Below are 16,565 nucleotides of genomic sequence, written 5' to 3'. Positions count from 1 at the left end.
CCCCCAAACATTTTTTAGTGACAGGATTTTGTCGGCAAGAGAGCTGGCAGCCCACTGCTGGGAGTGGGGTGGGGGGTCTGAGCTGGGAGGCTCCTCTCTCAGAAGCCTAGGCCTGGGGCTTGGTTAGAAGACCCAGTTTAGTCCCGCCTCTGTGCTGTGCAGTCTAGGCCAAGTGACTTACTTTCTCTGAGGCCACTCTGAAGGTAGGAGAGAGTTTCCTTGCTCCCTGGGTCCCTGGGCCCGACCTTGAAGGACCAGGTTGCAGAGCTGGAGAGTGTGGGCTTGGGGAGGCATCCGAGGTGGTGTTGAGGCCATGGGTTTACAGCTAAACCTGGTTTTGAGCCCTGGTTCTTCTGCCTCTTGTTGGCTTTGTCATATTGAACTGGTCATTTCCTCCTTCTGAGCCTTGGGTTTCCCTTCTGAAACATGGGACCTTGACATCTGCCTCTCGGGGTTGTGTGGGATGTGAAGAAAGCGATGAATGGAAGGGCCTCACCCCGAAGCCCCTGGGGCTGGGAGTCACCCGAGACTGCAGGAGAGAGTGGGGCGGAGCTGCCCCCAGGGGCGCTGGTGCCCCTGGGCAGAGGGAGAGATGCTTGAGGTGGCTTCCAGGTGATCCCGGCTGCAGGAGAGGCGAGGAGGCTGAGAAGGAGCAACCAGAAGGTGAGGGAAGGAGGAGCGCATCAGGACTTCAGGTCTGTGGGCGTGAGACCTCCCAGATGCACAACCAGGCAGATATGTGCAATGATGTACCCAGGTGTGGTTGTGCAAACGTCTTCACCGACACACGGACAGAAGTCTGAGACACCCAACTCCATACACAGATCTAGACAGCCAGCTGCACACCATACACCAATACGTGCAGACTCCCAGCTTCCTACACAATCTACCCAGGCAAACTGCCCCACAGAGCTATTTCCATAGACACATGGACACGCACGCACACACACTGATACTCCCCAAGGTACCCTGAGGAAACCTGAGACCTCAAGGAACATACTTTGAGAACCACATTCCTTGAGTCTCTGCCATCTCCACCCCCCCGGCCCCACCCCCACCCCCATCTCCCCTGGATCCCAGGGCCATGTCCAGCCCCGAGTCCTCAGGATTCCTCAGGATTTGGCCTCAGCTTTATTCTCCCTGTCACATTCCCCTGGGTGAGCTCGCCCACCTTGTGCCTCAGTGACCATCCCCCTGGTTGTTGAACACCTGGATACTCAGATCTGGTCCTTTTGAGGCTCAGCCCTGTCCAGGACACCTCTTGGATGCCCCAGAGACCCTCAGCTCCACGTGCCCCAGATCAGAGTGCTCCAGGGACCCCATCACAGTGATCCAGGAACCTAGATGTTGCCCTGACTCCCCTCTCACCTGTATCTCCAGGATCTGCCCCCTTCTTTCTCCCCAATTTTACCACCCTAGTCAAAGCCATTGTCATCTGTCACCTAGGTGACCCAGTTGACCCCAGTCTCCAGTCCATCTGACCTAATTGGATCTATTCTCCACTCAGCATCAGGACCCTGGATGGTCTGCCCTTGCCTCCAGCCTCACTGCTTCTCCCCCAGCCCCAAACTTAGCTATTCTTGCAGTTTAAGAGACTCACAAGATTTTGCCAGCCCCTGAGTTTTTGCACAAGTCTGGAGCGCTCGCAGACACTCCTCCCCATTCAGTGCCCCCATGCCGGCTAACTTCCCATCTCAGCTCAATATGTTGCTTCTTCCAGGAAGCCTTCCATGATGCTCCACTCCTCCAGATGAGGTTGGGTACTCCTATAACAAGGCTGCACTGTACCTCAACTGAGTTCACATCACACTGTCTACCTCCTTGAGGCAGGGACCAAGCCCCACTTCTCAGCCTAGCGGCTGGCACTTAAGGGGCCCTTCATATTGGTTGGTTGAATGAATGATTGTGTTGGGGAAAGGAATGGAGTGGGATGGGAGGGATGCATTTGTTTCAAGGATGGAGATGGGTCAGGGTTGGGATAGGACAAGGTTGGGGAGATGACAGTTATGGGGTGGGACAAGGGAATGTGTTCGGCTAGACCAGGGACCCCAGGCTCTCCCTTCCTGACCTGCTGTCCCTGGTGCCCATTGAGAAATCTGCTGACGTCTCGTGCAGGACTGGCTCAGGCCCCGCACAGCCTCCCCCCAAGGAGAGGCACCACAGGCGTGTACAGGTTGGTTTATTTACAAATATACTGATGTCTCATCTTTTTTTGTTGTTTCCATTTTCTGCTTTTGTGGGAAGAGGCAGAAGGTGAGAGTGGAGGGCAGGGCGGGGTGGTGATGTGGTAAACGCTAATAAATAATTTAACAATGACAAGTTATTAAATAAAATGTGTCTGGGGATGGCGGGTGGACAGTGAGAGTCTGTACAAGGAGAACAGCAATGGCCGGTGGCCCGGTCCCCACACCTGGCTGGGCTGAGCTCCCGTGGGACCCTGGAGGGGGCGGGGGCGCAGCAGAGAGGCCCATTGGAAATGGCACCGTCCAAAGGCCAAATGTTGGAGGGTCCCTCCTGCTCCCCTGGCCCCCAGGCGGCGTGTCTACGAGTGTGGGTCCGTGAGCCTTCATGTGTGTCTGGGTGTGAGTGTGTCTGTGTGCGTGCCTGTGAGCGTGGACCCCCTTCCCCGTGGGGCAGAGTGAGCCCAGAGCTGCAGGTTCTCCCAGATGGGAGATGAGAGTCTCACCCCAGGTGGTGCCCAGAGCTCAGGCTGGGCCCAGGCAGGGGTCAGCCAGTTCTCCTTCCCCCAAGCCTCACTGCTAGGGCCCTGCTCATCTGGACGTGGTGGGCCCCCCTACCTCATCCTCTCCAGGAAGCCTCCCAAGATGCCCAGCCCACTGGCACTGGCCCCTTCTCTATGGGCTCTGCTGAGCCCATGGTCTGACCCTTAGAACCACAGTGTCCCCTGTGTGGCCTCCCTGGAAGGCTCCATGGGGTAGGTGGTAACACTCGCTGTGTTACCTGGGGCATATTCCTTCCTCTCTCTGAGCCTCAACTTCCCCAAAGGGGAACAGGACTCGGCTTTTCTCCAGCACTCCCCCTGCCCACCTCTCACTTTCTCCCTCTTCCTCCGGAGACCAGACTGTCACCTCCCCCTTCCCTTGGGCTTCCCACCCAGGCACCATGTGATGGTGATCCCATATCACGGCAGGGGTGGGGGTGGTCCTGGCTACTCACGCCCCCCACCTCAGGTCAAGGCTGCACTTCCTGCGCGAAGTGGGAAGAGCCTGGCCACCTCAGCTAGCCCCAGACCCCAGCAAGTCCGCTTGGTTCTGCGTGCTTCTGCTGGGTGACCTTCTCTGAGCCTCAGGTTCCTCATCTGAGAAATGGGTCCCCAACAATGTCCAGACAGGCTTGGGGCGAAATGTGTATGCCTCTCCTCCTAGGAGAGAGCCCCTCAAGGCAGGGGGGCCTACATCTTGTGCATCTGTGTCCCCACACCTAGTCCAGGGCCGGGCAGAGTGGGCATCAGAGCCTGGGGGCAGTGAGCTGCAGTACAGTGAAGGTGCTACCTAAACTAGCTGATGGGGCATCTTTGGCATGAGGGGCTGAGGTCCCTCTTGCTTTGACAATCTGTGGGTCATCAGTGTGGGTGTCCTGTACCAGCTCCTGGCAGGGAGCAGTGTAATGGCAGAGGCAGAGCCCAGGCTGGAGTTGGGGTTTATGAGGCTCCAGAATGGCAATTTTACCAAGACGAGTCATGCCCCCTGACCTGGAGGTCGTTCACCAGACACAGGGGATGAGGAGCTGGCGTGGTGTCCCTATTCTCTGCTCCAGCTCTGTCCCTGACTAGTTGAGAGAGGCCTTGTCCCTGCCCCTCTCCTGGCCCACATTTCCCAGCTGCAGAATAAGGGGTGGACTAGTTGACCCATTCCTCAGGTTCCTTCCAACTTAAAGAGTCTGGGAGAGAAGGGCCAGGCCCACTGGTGGGGGAGAACATCTACCCCTGGACCTGCCCCAAGTGCCCCTGGCATGATTCGACTGTGTGTGCATAAGAGGAGAAAGGGGACCATCTCTCAAGAAACCAGAGTGGCTGCCTAAGGGACCAGTGGTGACCCAGGACCAAGAGATGGCACAGAACCTAGGTGGGCTGAGGCTGCAGAAGGACTCAGGACATCACCTAAGACCCTGTGGAAGTTCTGTGTAGAACAAGAAGAGCCCAGAAGGGCCAGGCTGGCTGCTTGGGCCTGAGGGCTGACTCTGAGCCACATCTCCGCTCTGACAGCTCTGCCATGGTGAAGAGTGTGGCAAGACGTGAGTGCAGAAGCCCAGGAGGGGCGGGGAGGTTGGCTTAGGACGCTCTGGAGGGACTGAGGTCTCCCCAGAGGACAGAGAAGCAAAATCACAGAGGATGTTGGTGAACTTCGAGGATCCCAGGAAGGGCCAGACAGAGGGGCCCTTCTCCAGACGGGTGGAGAGACACCCGTCATCCCATCAGCTCAAAGGCTGGACCAGGCAGACTTCTGCAGCCTAGGGCTCAGTGTTAGAATGGAAAGCAGAGCCATGAGCACTGGCTGAGGACACAGTGGCCTCCAGGGGCCAGCAAGGGGTCACTGAGAACAGGGCCCATCAGCCTGGCCTCACTTCCTCTTTTGACAGGGTTAGAGTTGGGTAGATTGGGGGCAGAGGTTGATACAGTATCTGGCTCCTAGCAGGGTGTTTGACAAAATGGTCCACATGCCTTGGGTGAGACACACAGGGCCGACTCCTTACATCGGCAGATGTGCTGAGGAGAGAGAACAAACCAGTGGTCACAGAGTTGGGATGCAGAGAAACTCCACAGGCTGGACTGAATCAAATAAGAGGAAACGTAACAAGAAAAAAGTCAAGGTCCTTCACTGGATCTCCAGGGACCAGTAAGTGCCCCCTCCACACACACACAGAAGAGAGTTGTGGCTTAGCTGTCACACATGTGTCAGGGTCAGGGGCTCTGGTTACAAAAGGGCAGGGTGAGTTTCCAAGGTTATGTGCCCTTAACCATTCACTGGATCTCAGGCCACATTAACAGGCAGGGTGCCTAAAGTTGGGGAGGTGATTGACCTGCTCACTTTGGCTGGCTGATGACAGTGGGAGGACTGGATTATATCTGTTCCATACCTTTAAAGGGAAAGCTGGAGCCAGGCTGGGCGGTACAGTTTAAAAGGAAGAGCTGGAGCAGCTGGAAAAGCCTGGCTTTGAGAAGCGAGGACTCAGGGCTGAATAGGGCAGAGGTGAAATCAGCAGAAAAGGCAGCTGACTTGGGGCCCGATGAAGTCACTGGAGGTATGTGAGGAGAGGCAGAAGTGGCTTGGGCAGGAACCAAACATCCTATGGAGTGCCAAGTGGGTGACTTTTGAGATGCTTTTCCGCCTGGACGTTCTGCCATTTGGTCTGATACTACCTGGTTCTGCGGCCTCTGTCTCTGCCCAGGCAGCCCCCGTCTGGGCAGAGGCTAAGATACATCTGTGTCCATGTGCTTCAAGCTCACCTTAACCTCCTCGCTTCCTCCCTCCCCTCCTATTGCTATCAGAGGGACTCCCTGCCCCTGTCTGGCCTCTTCCCCCTTCCTGACAGGGCAGGGCTGACCCGCAGAGGCCTGTCTGTCTCTTTCAGCATGTCCATATATCTGTGTGTGTTTCCGCATGGGTGTGCCTTTAAGTGTGTGCATGTGCATGTATGTCTCCATCCCTTTGAGTCAGCCTGGGCTCAACCTACCCGTCCCTGGTCCCCCCATGATTCCCCCTCAGGGCAGAGCTGTGGTGGGCTTGGCCCACCTGCCAGACTCTTCCCTACTCCTGCTCCAGGCTCCAGCTGGAAGGGGTGATCCTAGGCTGGCAGGCCTGCCCTCAGAGGCGGGGGAGGTGGGCACAGTGCAGGGCACAGGTACACACGCTTCTCACACCATCGTCTGGGGGCATGCACGGGGGCCCTGCCTCGACCTAGGCCCATGCCATGGAGGTGGCCTGGACAGAGAGAGGACATTTAAAAAAATAGAGAGAATTTAAGCTTCCCATAAAAGAGATGGGGAGGGGGAAGGAGGCAATGGAGGCCAAGGTGGGGTTGGGAGATGAGTGGCTGTCCGAGAGCTCTGGGTCCCTGGGGGTGACAGTCTCTGTGGGCAGGACACAGCCCCTGCCCAGGCTGTGCCCGTCTGCCTGTCTGGCTGTGCCCAGTGGGCACTTTAGCCAGGCCCAGTTGGCCGAGGGGAGGGCACCGTATGGCTGTCTGTAGAGTCTGTGCGGGTGGCGAGGCAGCCTCTGCGGCCTGCAGTCCCACCCCAGGGCCCTCGCCCAAGCGTCCGTGCGGCCCGGCTGGCTCTCAGGAGGCGAAGTAGGAACTCTGCATGGAGTAGAGCCTGTCGATGGGGTTCCCCACGCGGGCCTGCAGGGAGCCCACATCCGAGGAGCCGAGGAAGCAGTCGCTGAGGCTGGTTAAGGAGGTATCACTGTCGATGTCGTGGAAGATGGAGTCGTTCCCTGGGGGGCAGAGGCAGTGTCAGCACCGGGGTACAGGCTGGGGCTCCTGGGGGCCCTGTTGGCCCTACAGGCAGTGTGGCTGGAGGTGAGGGAGGGGACAGGATGACCTGCCGACGGTGCCCGACCAGAGGGGTTGGGGGGTGTGGGTGAGGTCTCCAGGGCGCCCCCTTCCGGTCAGGAGGAGGCAGGTGGGCTGTGTTGGAAGTGTCTGCCGGGGGCCCTGGGGCGGGAGGTGGCTGTTTCGGCCCCAGGCCTGCCAGGTCAGGCAGGGGGCAGGGGCGGTGCTGGGGCAGCAGGGGGTCGGGCGGCTTACCATAGGGGTTCATGTGGTCACCTGGCATTTGGGGCGGCGTGAGGCCCTGCTGGAAGGGGTCGCTGCTGCCGTAGGGGCTCTGCTCCATGGCCACGATCTGCTGCTGCGGCGGGGCCAGCGGCGTGTAGGAGGCCATCATGCCCTCCATGCGACTCGACAGGACCTCTGGGGACAGAGCACGCCCTCACTGACCGGCCCTGCCTGCCCTGTCCTGGAGACCTCACAGATGTACCCCAGGAGTCCCATGACCTCCCTCACGACCCCCCAGTCCAGGCTGCCCACTGCGGTCTCTCTGACCTCCTCCTTCCCAGCCCTGCCCCTGCTGAGGTTGCCTGTGGCCTTCTAGGGTCACTGAGCCTACATATTTGACCCCCCACCCCACCAACCTTCCCCAGACACACAGTCCAGCGTCTCTTCCAGAAAGAGCCCTCCCTCCCCACCTCCTCCCTTCCTCCTACAGCCCTGCCCTCCAGGAGCTCCCAGCCTCGGGAAGACAGAGGCTTCCAGTGAGCAGCTAGTATTGATTCGACAACATATGGGTGCAGTGAGTGCCCTGCATCTGGGAGCATCAAGGTGGAGCCCGCACCCCGGCCAATGAGGCTCAGGGAAGGAAGGCTTCCTGGAGGAAGGGGCCCTCCACCTCCATGTGACTTAAACAACCAGCAGAGGTTCAACCAGCCGAGCAGGGGGCAGGCATGCCAGGCTGAAGGGCAGCAAAGGCAGAGAAGAGAGAAACTGCCCCGTGGGGGCAAGGAGCCCAGTCCTTGGGGCTGGAGCGTGAGAACAAGAGAAGGTCATGCCTGGGGAGACAGATGGTTCCTTGGGGACCCGAGCTGAGTGGGGGCTCCCCTGAGGCTGTAGGAAGCCAGTGGAGGGTCTTAGCTGTGGAGGGACTGTGGAGAAAGGCTGGGAGGGTGGAGGCCAGAGGAGGAGACCATTGGGAGGGGTTGGGGTCCGTATTAATGCAGATGCGGGAAAGACTAAGAGGGGCATGAGGGACATGGGACAAGAAACCACTGCCTGATTTGGTGACTGAGCAGATGCGGTGTGTGTAGGACAGGACGGGGGAGGTGACTTCTGGGTTCCTGGTGTGGGTACTGGGGTGGTAGTGCCATTTGCTGAGACGGGGTAGGGGAGCTGTAGTGGGTGTTTTGTACATGTGGCAGCAGGGGCAGCGGTATGAAGTGCAGTATGGGCTGTGATGAGCTCAAGGGGACCGTGGAACATTCCTGGGGAGGCTGCATCCAGGGGGCATCTGGGAACACCGGAGAGTGAGACACAGCTTGGGAGCAGGCTGGGAGACCTGAGGCCGTGGCTGCAGCCCCAGAAGGCTGGGCCATCTCGGGAGAGGGGGCAGAGAGAGAAGACAGGAAGAGCTGGGCTCTGAGGCCACGGCCTTGAAGCCCAAGGTCCAGCCTGGGACACTGGTCTGGCCGCAGAGTTCTGAGTAGAAGGGGCTGCCCATCAATCCCTTGACATCTGCCTCAGAGACCCCGGCTCACCTGGGAGCAGGCAGCTGAGGCCCCTACCCCAGTTTGGCAGACTCAGGGAGCTCCCAGTGCCCTCCCTTCAAGACCTAGAAGGCTCCATGTCCCCATGGGGCCGGGGAGGCCAGCCCCAGCCCAAGTTGTGGAAACAGCATTTGGGCAAAGCCCAGTCCACTCTGGACTCCTCAACACCTTCAGACTTTCTCTGGAGACTTCTCTGGAGACTTCTGCTGAATTCTGCTGTGGGCAGTAGGGTGTATGGTCATGTTAAAAGCACAGGCTTAGGAGCCCTACATTCCGGGCTGAAGCCTGGCTGTGCCCCTTACTAGCTGAGTGATCCCAACAAGTCCCTTAGTCTCCCTGAGCCTCAGTCTCCTCATCTGTGAGATGGGATGTAACGATGCCCTTCCTCTCAGGGAGCTGTGAGAATTAAGTGAGACAGAGCGGTGGAACGGTGAGAACAGTGCCTGGCACACCGCATCGCTGTTTTGAATATGGAAATTCTGCCACCCCTCTGGGCTGCCCACCCTGCCATCTCCCCTCCTGTGTCCCACGGCCCCCACTGCCTCTCTCCTTTACTGATCTCAGCAGGTTGCAAGGCAGCAGCTCCCTGGGCTCCGATCGCCCTGGCGGGAGGTTTCTTGGGAGTCTAGTTACAGAGACTGAGCCCCACCCCGGCCGCCCTGCTCACCCTGGCCCAGCCGCTGCGAGTTCTGCTGCTCCTGTTGCTGCTGGTGCCGCCGTGCCAGCTTCTTCATCTGCAGGAGACACAGTGTGTGCCAGTCTCCGTCTCCAGCCCCCCTTCGTTCCCACCCCACCCTCATCAGGCCCCTGGTCTTCTGCCTGCACCCCCTCCCCCTCCCACCCCTGTCCAGCGGGGTGGCAGGTGCCTGTACTCACCTTTGCTCTTTGGTTCTGAAACCAGACCTGGACCACACGCACGCTGAGGCCCGTCTCTGCCGCCAGCGTCTCTCGGACCTGCCCATAGAGAAGGAGACGGGTCAGGCCTGGGGGTAGGTGGGGGGGCAGCAGCTGGGAGGCAGCAGGTTTGTGGGGATGGGCGGGGAGGGGGAGGGACGCCCAGCCCCCAGTAGGAGCAGAAGGGGTGGTGTCTGGAAAGGCAGCGCGTGCGGGGGTGTCAGCCTCCACCCCACCCCAGCCGCCCCTCACCTTCCGGCAGGGCTTGGAGGAGACCTCGAAGGAGGCCTTGAAGGCTCTTCGCTGCTGCGTCGTGAGGATGGTCCGGGGTCGTTTGGGCCTCCGCGGGTCCTTCCCGTCGTCCCCACTGCCCTTACTCTGGCTGCCCTGTCCCTTGGCCGGCTTTATGTCCCCATCTTCATCCTCACTCTTCACTGTGGGGGACACACCCCAGCCTGTCAGCTTTGTATCCTCAGGCAACTTGCTACCTGATGGGATCCCATCATCTCCTGCTAACACCTGCCACGACTCTCCAGTGCCCTCAGGGTAAAGACCACCCCCTCCCCCCGGCCCACAGGCCCTGCCTATCTAGTCTCTCCTCTCCCATCCGGGCCCTGTGTGTCCCCTTCCCCAGCACACACTCCTCACTTCCTTATCTTGGACCCCCAGGGAGACCTGAGCCAAGGCCCCCAGACCTGCTCTGCTGACCCCACAGGCAGACACGCACAGGAAGGCACCCTGGTGAGCAGGCAGAGACACACAAGCACGCATGCACTGCACACTCAGATGCGCACGCGTTCAGAATGGTAGAGATACAGGCCCACACGGGGACAGGTATGGGCGCTGCAGAAGCACGCAGGTGTACACGTGGCTGGACACACCGAAGGGAGCACAGGATGCTCACTTGTGGCCGATCTGCTGTCCTCATCAGGACCATGGCCCGCCTGAGGAGAGATGCTGGCATCTGTGTTCATTCTGGCCCTGGGCTTCCCCTGACCCATCTTGCCTGGGACCCACCTTGTCCTGCTGGCCTCCGGTGCCCGGGAGACCCCAGCCCAGCATGTCAGCCTTTGGGAAAGCCAGTTCCCACGGCACTAGCCCAGCACTAGCTGGGCCTCACAGCCCAGAGAGGAGGCTACCAGGGGCCTGCTTCCTTGGAGCTTCCAGGGACTAAGAATTGATGGGCAAAGACACACACTCCAGATGTTCTCACACAGGAGTACTTGTGACCATGACATGTGCACGCATGCACACACACACACGTAGAGGTGCATGCTCACAGGCGGGGACATACAGACATGCACACATCTGAACAGACACACACACCTGCATGCAGAAGCATGTGTATTCACCCGGAGGCACACCCACACCCACTTCCATGCCCGAGTTGTGGGTCTCAGAGATGCCAGCCCCAGACAGATAGCAGAGCCTCCCTCCCACCCCCATGCCTCCTGCTGACCCTGAGTCTGAACTGGTCTCCTTTATCCTAGACCATCTTCCTCTGAGCATGAGCCCCTGTGGAGGGGACCTCCCTCCGAGAACCCTTCCCTAGGCCTGGCGTGAACATGCCAATGGCATCTGGCTGGCCTCTACTCTCCCACAGGAGCCCAGGCAGCCTGGCCGCCATGGTGCCCTGCCCAGGGATGGACAGAGGTACAGGTGGCTTGGGAGCTCACACCTCCAAAGGCTCTGGCAGGGACAGTGCTCCTTCGTGTGGGCAGGTCCTGTGACCGTGGGCTCCAGGTTCCCCACAGGGCCCGGCAGATCAGGGCGCCTCCTCCCCACGCCCCCTGCTCCAGTCCATCTTCGCCACCCCCAGGAAGGACAAGGTGCCAGCCTGCTCCCTGACTTTTCCTTCCTTAAGACTTGTTCCCGGCTGGCCCTGCCCTTCCTGCCAGGAGGGCTCCAAACTGGTAAAGCCTTTTGGGGGTTGGAGCAGGGTAGAGAGGAGGCTTCACCCCGGGAAATGGAGTCTCTCCCTCCACCACTGAGGGCCCCAGTCTCCCCATGCAGCTGGGAAAAAGGGAATAGCTTGGGGCTACTGCTCCCTACTGCTGAAGACTCTGGAGGGTGATGGAGAAAGACTGCATCAGATCAGACACCTGCAGCCTGCAGACCCGGTGCTGGGAGAGACCCCTGGGATGCTGTGCTGTCGTGGGGGGTGGCCACAGCAAGGATTAGAGAGGGGGAGGGTGGTGGGCCAGAGAGCAGGGGGTGCGCCAGCACGTGTGTGCAAGCTACAGTACATGTAAGCACGTAGATGGACATGTGCAGCCATATGCATAGGTGTTGACTCCGTGAGTGTGCTGGGGCGTGCGTGCACATGTTGTTTACATGGCTGTGGGCTTCTGCATGCTTGGGCATGTAAGCACATGTCTACACATGGACATGTGTCTGTGTATTTACACTCCTGGGCATGGGTATCCACACATGCATTTTATGTGCTTGTGTGTGTGCATCTGTCATCACATGCACCTACACCTGTGCGTGATAGCGTCCAGGTACATTCGTGTGCCTGTGGGGCTGTGCACACGTGTCTGTGTGCGCCCCACATGTGCACGTGTGTACTGAACACATCAGTGCGCGTGCGTATCGGATGTGGGTGCAGTGTCTGTGTATAGTGCAGGTCCTGGGGTCACGAGCGGGCTTCTCCTGTAGGGGCGGCTCTCCCCACCACCTGCCCCAGCTCCAGGGGCAGCTCACCGGAGTCAGACTCGTCGGGGCTCACGGAGCTGAGCAGGTCCTTCTCCTTCTCGTAGTCACCCTTGCACAGTAGCTGGCCCTCCTTGAGCACAAACTCGTCGCCCTTCCGTAGCTGCCGCTCACACACGCAGCAGCAGAAGCAGCCCAGGTGGTACACGCACTCCAGCGCCCGCATCACAAACTCAGTGGGGGCGATCTTCTCCATGCAGCCGCTGCACTTGGCCGCGAAGAGCCTGCAGGTGCAGAGTGGGCGCATTGGCTGGGCTCAGGGGTCCCTCCCAGAGGCACTGCCCACAGAGCACCTTTTCCTCCCTCCACGCTGACCCGCCAGCCCAAGTGGGAGAGGCCCTCCCTGGGCACAGAGCCAGACAGTGGGAGCCCTACCCCCTTGGCTCACAGGGCCCTGGCGGCCTCACGGTGGGCACTGGGCAACCTGCCCGGAGGTGCCTTCTCCTGGGAGCATCAGCTCAGGGTCGGTCCCGCTCAGAGACACAGTGGCCACTAGAGGGCAGAGTGCAGGTTCAGCCTCTGCCTTCCCTGGGAGCCAGGTGGGCCCCTGCCCTGAGGGGAAGGCCAGGCAGCCCACAGGCCCCATCTACCCTTACTCTAGCACCGGCTCTCCTCCTCTCTGCCCCTGCCTCTCCCCGACATCCAAGCAATCCCCAGCCTTGCCCAACCCATCACCCAGCCTGGGTCCCTCCTCTCCTGCCTGAGGGCTGCCCCAGTGCCCTCCCTGGGTTCCTGGCCTCTCCAACCCTTCAACTTACCATCCAGGATGAGAGCCAGAGGGATCTGTCTAAAACACACATCTGATCATGTTGCTTCCCTGCTCTAGACTCTTCCATGGCTCCCTAGTGCCCTCCCGAGAACCTTCAAGTTCCTGAGTCTGGCACTCAGGCCCTTCACAGTCCTGCCTCTTCTCTTACCCCTCTGCTCCCCGAGGCTTCGGCCCCTTGGGACAGCCTGCAGTCTCTCCAGAGCACCATCACCTTCGCTCTTCAACATGTTCTGGCCCTTGCCTTGGCTACCACCTGCTTATCCCTCATCTTAGCTTAGGAATCTACACCGTGAACAGATATTCACGGAGCACGTATGGTGTACCAGCCGCTCTCCTAAGCGCTCTGCATGCAGAAATGCATTTCATCCTTGCAACAACCCTATGAGGCAGGAAATATCAATCCCATTTTAGAGATAAGGAAACTGAGGTGCTGGGAGGCAGAGTCACGTGCTCAGGGTCACGTGGGTAGTAAATGATGGAGCCGGCTCTGTTCCCGGGCCTGATCCAGTCCCTCCGTGACAGGGAGGATCCATCTTCCATCTCCGGAGACAAAGCTGGGGGTGGGGGCGGGGGTCTTCGTGACTCCGGCGAGTGTGCAGAAAGAGTCTGAGCAGTAGGGCCCCGCCTCTGCCTGCACCTACTGACCGCTCCTCCCGGCCCCCGATCCCTGTCACGTGCCCCGCTCTGTGGGAACAACACTTTGATGGAAAAATTTATGAAGAATCAAATTATTGCTGCTGGGAGGGAATTAAAACCATTTTTCATTCCCCACGTCCCCGGGCCACGTCTGCGGGCGCCACCTGGGGAGCACTGTGCACATCCCATCCCTCTTTACGGCCCGCCATCACAGGCACAGATTACAGCTGCAATTCTCTACTAATCGGTTCTGGAACAGAAATGGCCATAAATGCAAGGCTGTCAGCCTGCCTCCCTTCCCGGGGCTGCCATCAGCACCACCCATGGCGAGCTGGTGGGATGCAGTGGGCAGGGCCATTCCGAGCTCTGCCTGCTGCCCTGGCACTGGCCAGGGCACTCAAATTGGGGACACCCCAGCAACCCCTGCCATCCACCTCTAGTCTACCCAGCAGGCTCCTACTCATCCTGCAATGCCCAACTCCAATGCCACCTCCTCTGGGAAGCCTTCTTTGATGCCCCAGTCTGGGGGAGGTGGCATCCTCTATGCTTATCTCAGGCCTCAGTTCCCTCTACTATAAAATGGGGATGTCAACAGGACCTCCCTCAAAGGGCTGTTGTCAGGATTCAATGATACTGAGCATTTAACTCAATGACTGAGTACCACATCAGAGTGATGGCACATGGCCCTGTCAGCTCCCAGTTCTACAGAGGTTCAACTGATCCTCAAGGAGGCCTCAGTGTTTGAAAAGGCCATGAGCGAAGGCTTGGGGGTTGCAGAGGCTCAGGCAGACAGGACCCCACTGGCCCACACAGTGCATGCCTTCACAACGGGTACATGAGATGGATGCAGCTCCAATTTGGCCCTTTGGCTGGAGACCTTTGTTCAGGGTGCAACCCACTCCACTGTCCATGTACCCTAAGCAGAGGCCCTTAGGAATCTGGCTGGCCCTCCAACTCTGCCAAGGGGCTAGGGAAGGAGCCAGGTTTGCAGAACCTGCTGCTCTGACATGGAGGACACTTCTGCCTTGCCTCTCTCACTGCCTCCTTGTCCCTCTCCCCACACTCTACCTCCTGACCTGGTGGCCCCACTAAGGGCTGCAGCCTGGCCTCTGTGGCCCACGGGTGGACAGGCAATGGCTGCATCTCTGTGTCACCATGTCAGGGCCAGGGCCCCAGGCTGGGTTGGCACACCTTGGGCGGTTCCCAGAAAGGAGGCCCTCTTAGTCTGTGGGAGGGGGCAGCGGGGGGGAGGGGTGTGTGACCCGCATTTGCAGGCGCTGCCACCATGCAGGCTTCGTTCAGAACAGCCGCGCTAATGCCTTGGCAGCAGGGGGTCGATTGCTACTTTCTCCAAACTCATCAACACAATCTATTATTAATACTTCTCCAAAGCCTCGGTGCCGCCATTATAGAGGCAGCGCCAGCCACTTGGGGCATCATCTGTTATCTAGATTGCAAAAACTCGGGAAATAAAACAAACCGCACACTTTATAAACAGAATGTGCCATCCGTTTGGTCTCCAAGCATCTCTCCACCCAATAAAACATCGGGGGGGATGCATGAAATACTCGCTCCCAATTATGGGGCTGCCTTTGTCTACCGTGCCAGGGTGAGAGCTACCAACTGTGTGTGTGGGAGGGGCTGGGGTGCCAGCGGGGTGCCCTCCTCTCTGTGAGCCCCCCACTCCCTCCCTCGATCCCTCCCACCATGAAGGATCGGTGGAACCAGCCATTGAGAAGCAGCCCCAGCTACAGGCGGGTGGCACTGGAATCAGATGGACTCGGGTTCAATGCCTGTTTCCACCACTTGCTGGCTTGTGACTGAGCAAGTAATTTCCTCTCTCTAAGCTCACTTATCTGTATAATGGGCTCAGCAACACTGCCTGTTTCTCAGTGTGAAAATGCAGTGAGTTGTCAGGATAAAGCTGTGAGCACAGAGGGAGTGATTGGGGGCTGGGGCAGGCCTCTCCGTGAATGCTGCCCAGAAGCTGCAAATACTGACCAGAGACGTAGAGTTGCTCAGGCTGAAAAGCTCCGGGCCACCCAGCTTCCCTTCCCCTCCTGCCCCAGAGATGCTCCAGAGCCAGATGTGAAAGGCCCAGAAAGCATCAAGGGCACTGGATTTGGAGCCCTGGTCCTGCTCTCCATCCTGACCGGCTCTGTGATCCTGGGCAAGTCTGAACCTCACTTTCCTCATCTGTGAGATAGGGACAACAGTCCCCACTCCCCAGCTGGGCTGGGGATTCCAGATGGGTGTGTTGCTGCTTCCCACACTTGGGCTGGGAGGCCAGGATGGGGCAGGCCCCGGGGTCAGGGGACGATGGGGTGCTGTGGGGCAGCTCCGAAGCTCTGGCCCCGGGGGGGGGGGCGGGGGGGGAGCTCCCTGTGGCTTTCCCTCTAGCTGCCCCGCCCTCTCGGTGCCAATCCCCCCGCCCCGGCTCCTCCCCCAATCCAGAAGCTCCAAATCTAGATGGCAGCTTCGTGACCACAACACAGACACATAGGCTTGCTGGCAATCCACACATCCCCCCTCCCCATTTTTCATGTAAACCGCAGACCCTTTCCTCCTCACGCTGTGCCTACAACCTAGAACGCCATTCCCCCTCTCCCAGCCTCTGCCTGGCAAATATCTGCTTATGAAGGATTTAGCTTGGGCATCCCTTCCTCCAGGAAGCCCCCTTCTCCTCTCCAGTCTCAGATACTTCTCCTGAGGACTGCACTTTACGTATTTCCAGGTGCACCTTCCCCATGGTCACCTCTGTGTCTTCAGTGCTGAGCCTAAGTCCCTGCACACACTAAGGTGAGCAGTGAATGTTTGCTGAATGAATGCTGAACCATCCAATATAGCCCTGTTCAGCCCGTGAGGCAGGACAAGTCAGTCCCCACCCCCAAGCCGGTCTGTGGGAGCCTCACCCACCTGCCCTGGGGAGACAGGACCACCTGGGAGGGGAGCTGGGTGTGGGGCAGGAGGCTAAAGCAGGCAGCCTGTGGTTCCCTCCTGGCTTCATAACTTTTCCCTGTGTGACTTTGTTCAAGACAGTGAGCCTCAATTTCTTCATCTGTAAAATGGGAATGATGGTACCTACCTATGGGGTTGTTGGGAGAGCTGAATGCATGTAAAGCCCTCGGCCCTGTGCTGGCATGAAGAAGGCATCCCACAAGAGCTGGCTTCTGCCTTTCTCTTGTTCCACGTGAGTCCAACATGCTTTCATTGATTATCCTCGCTGGGGTCTCCCAGGGGTCCCTGGGAGCAGCCTTCCTGACGCAGGTCCCAAC

At 59.1% G+C, this 16,565-nt stretch overlaps 1 protein-coding gene across 2 annotated transcripts in view; it reads right to left on the bottom strand.

Moving 5' to 3' along the window:
- Positions 1-2,162: 2,162 nt before the first annotated feature.
- The window catches only part of LMX1B (LIM homeobox transcription factor 1 beta), an 83,964-nt gene continuing 69,561 nt past the window's right edge, over positions 2,163-16,565 (bottom strand). The window contains exons 3-8 of one of the 2 annotated variants that reach the window (XM_059925624.1): positions 11,877-12,109; positions 9,426-9,607; positions 9,156-9,233; positions 8,947-9,013; positions 6,769-6,933; positions 2,163-6,455 (exon numbers count right to left, since the gene is read on the bottom strand). In XM_059925624.1, the coding sequence (XP_059781607.1) occupies positions 6,298-6,455; positions 6,769-6,933; positions 8,947-9,013; positions 9,156-9,233; positions 9,426-9,607; positions 11,877-12,109 (883 nt within the window). In that variant the 3' untranslated portion in view covers positions 2,163-6,297. The remainder of the gene's footprint in view (positions 6,456-6,768; positions 6,934-8,946; positions 9,014-9,155; positions 9,234-9,425; positions 9,608-11,876; positions 12,110-16,565) is intronic. The other variant, XM_059925625.1, reaches the window with a different exon arrangement.

This window comes from Balaenoptera ricei, chromosome 6, assembly GCF_028023285.1.
Source record: "Balaenoptera ricei isolate mBalRic1 chromosome 6, mBalRic1.hap2, whole genome shotgun sequence".
Lineage (NCBI taxonomy): Eukaryota > Metazoa > Chordata > Mammalia > Artiodactyla > Balaenopteridae > Balaenoptera > Balaenoptera ricei.
This window is presented reverse-complemented; position numbering and strand designations above follow the sequence as displayed.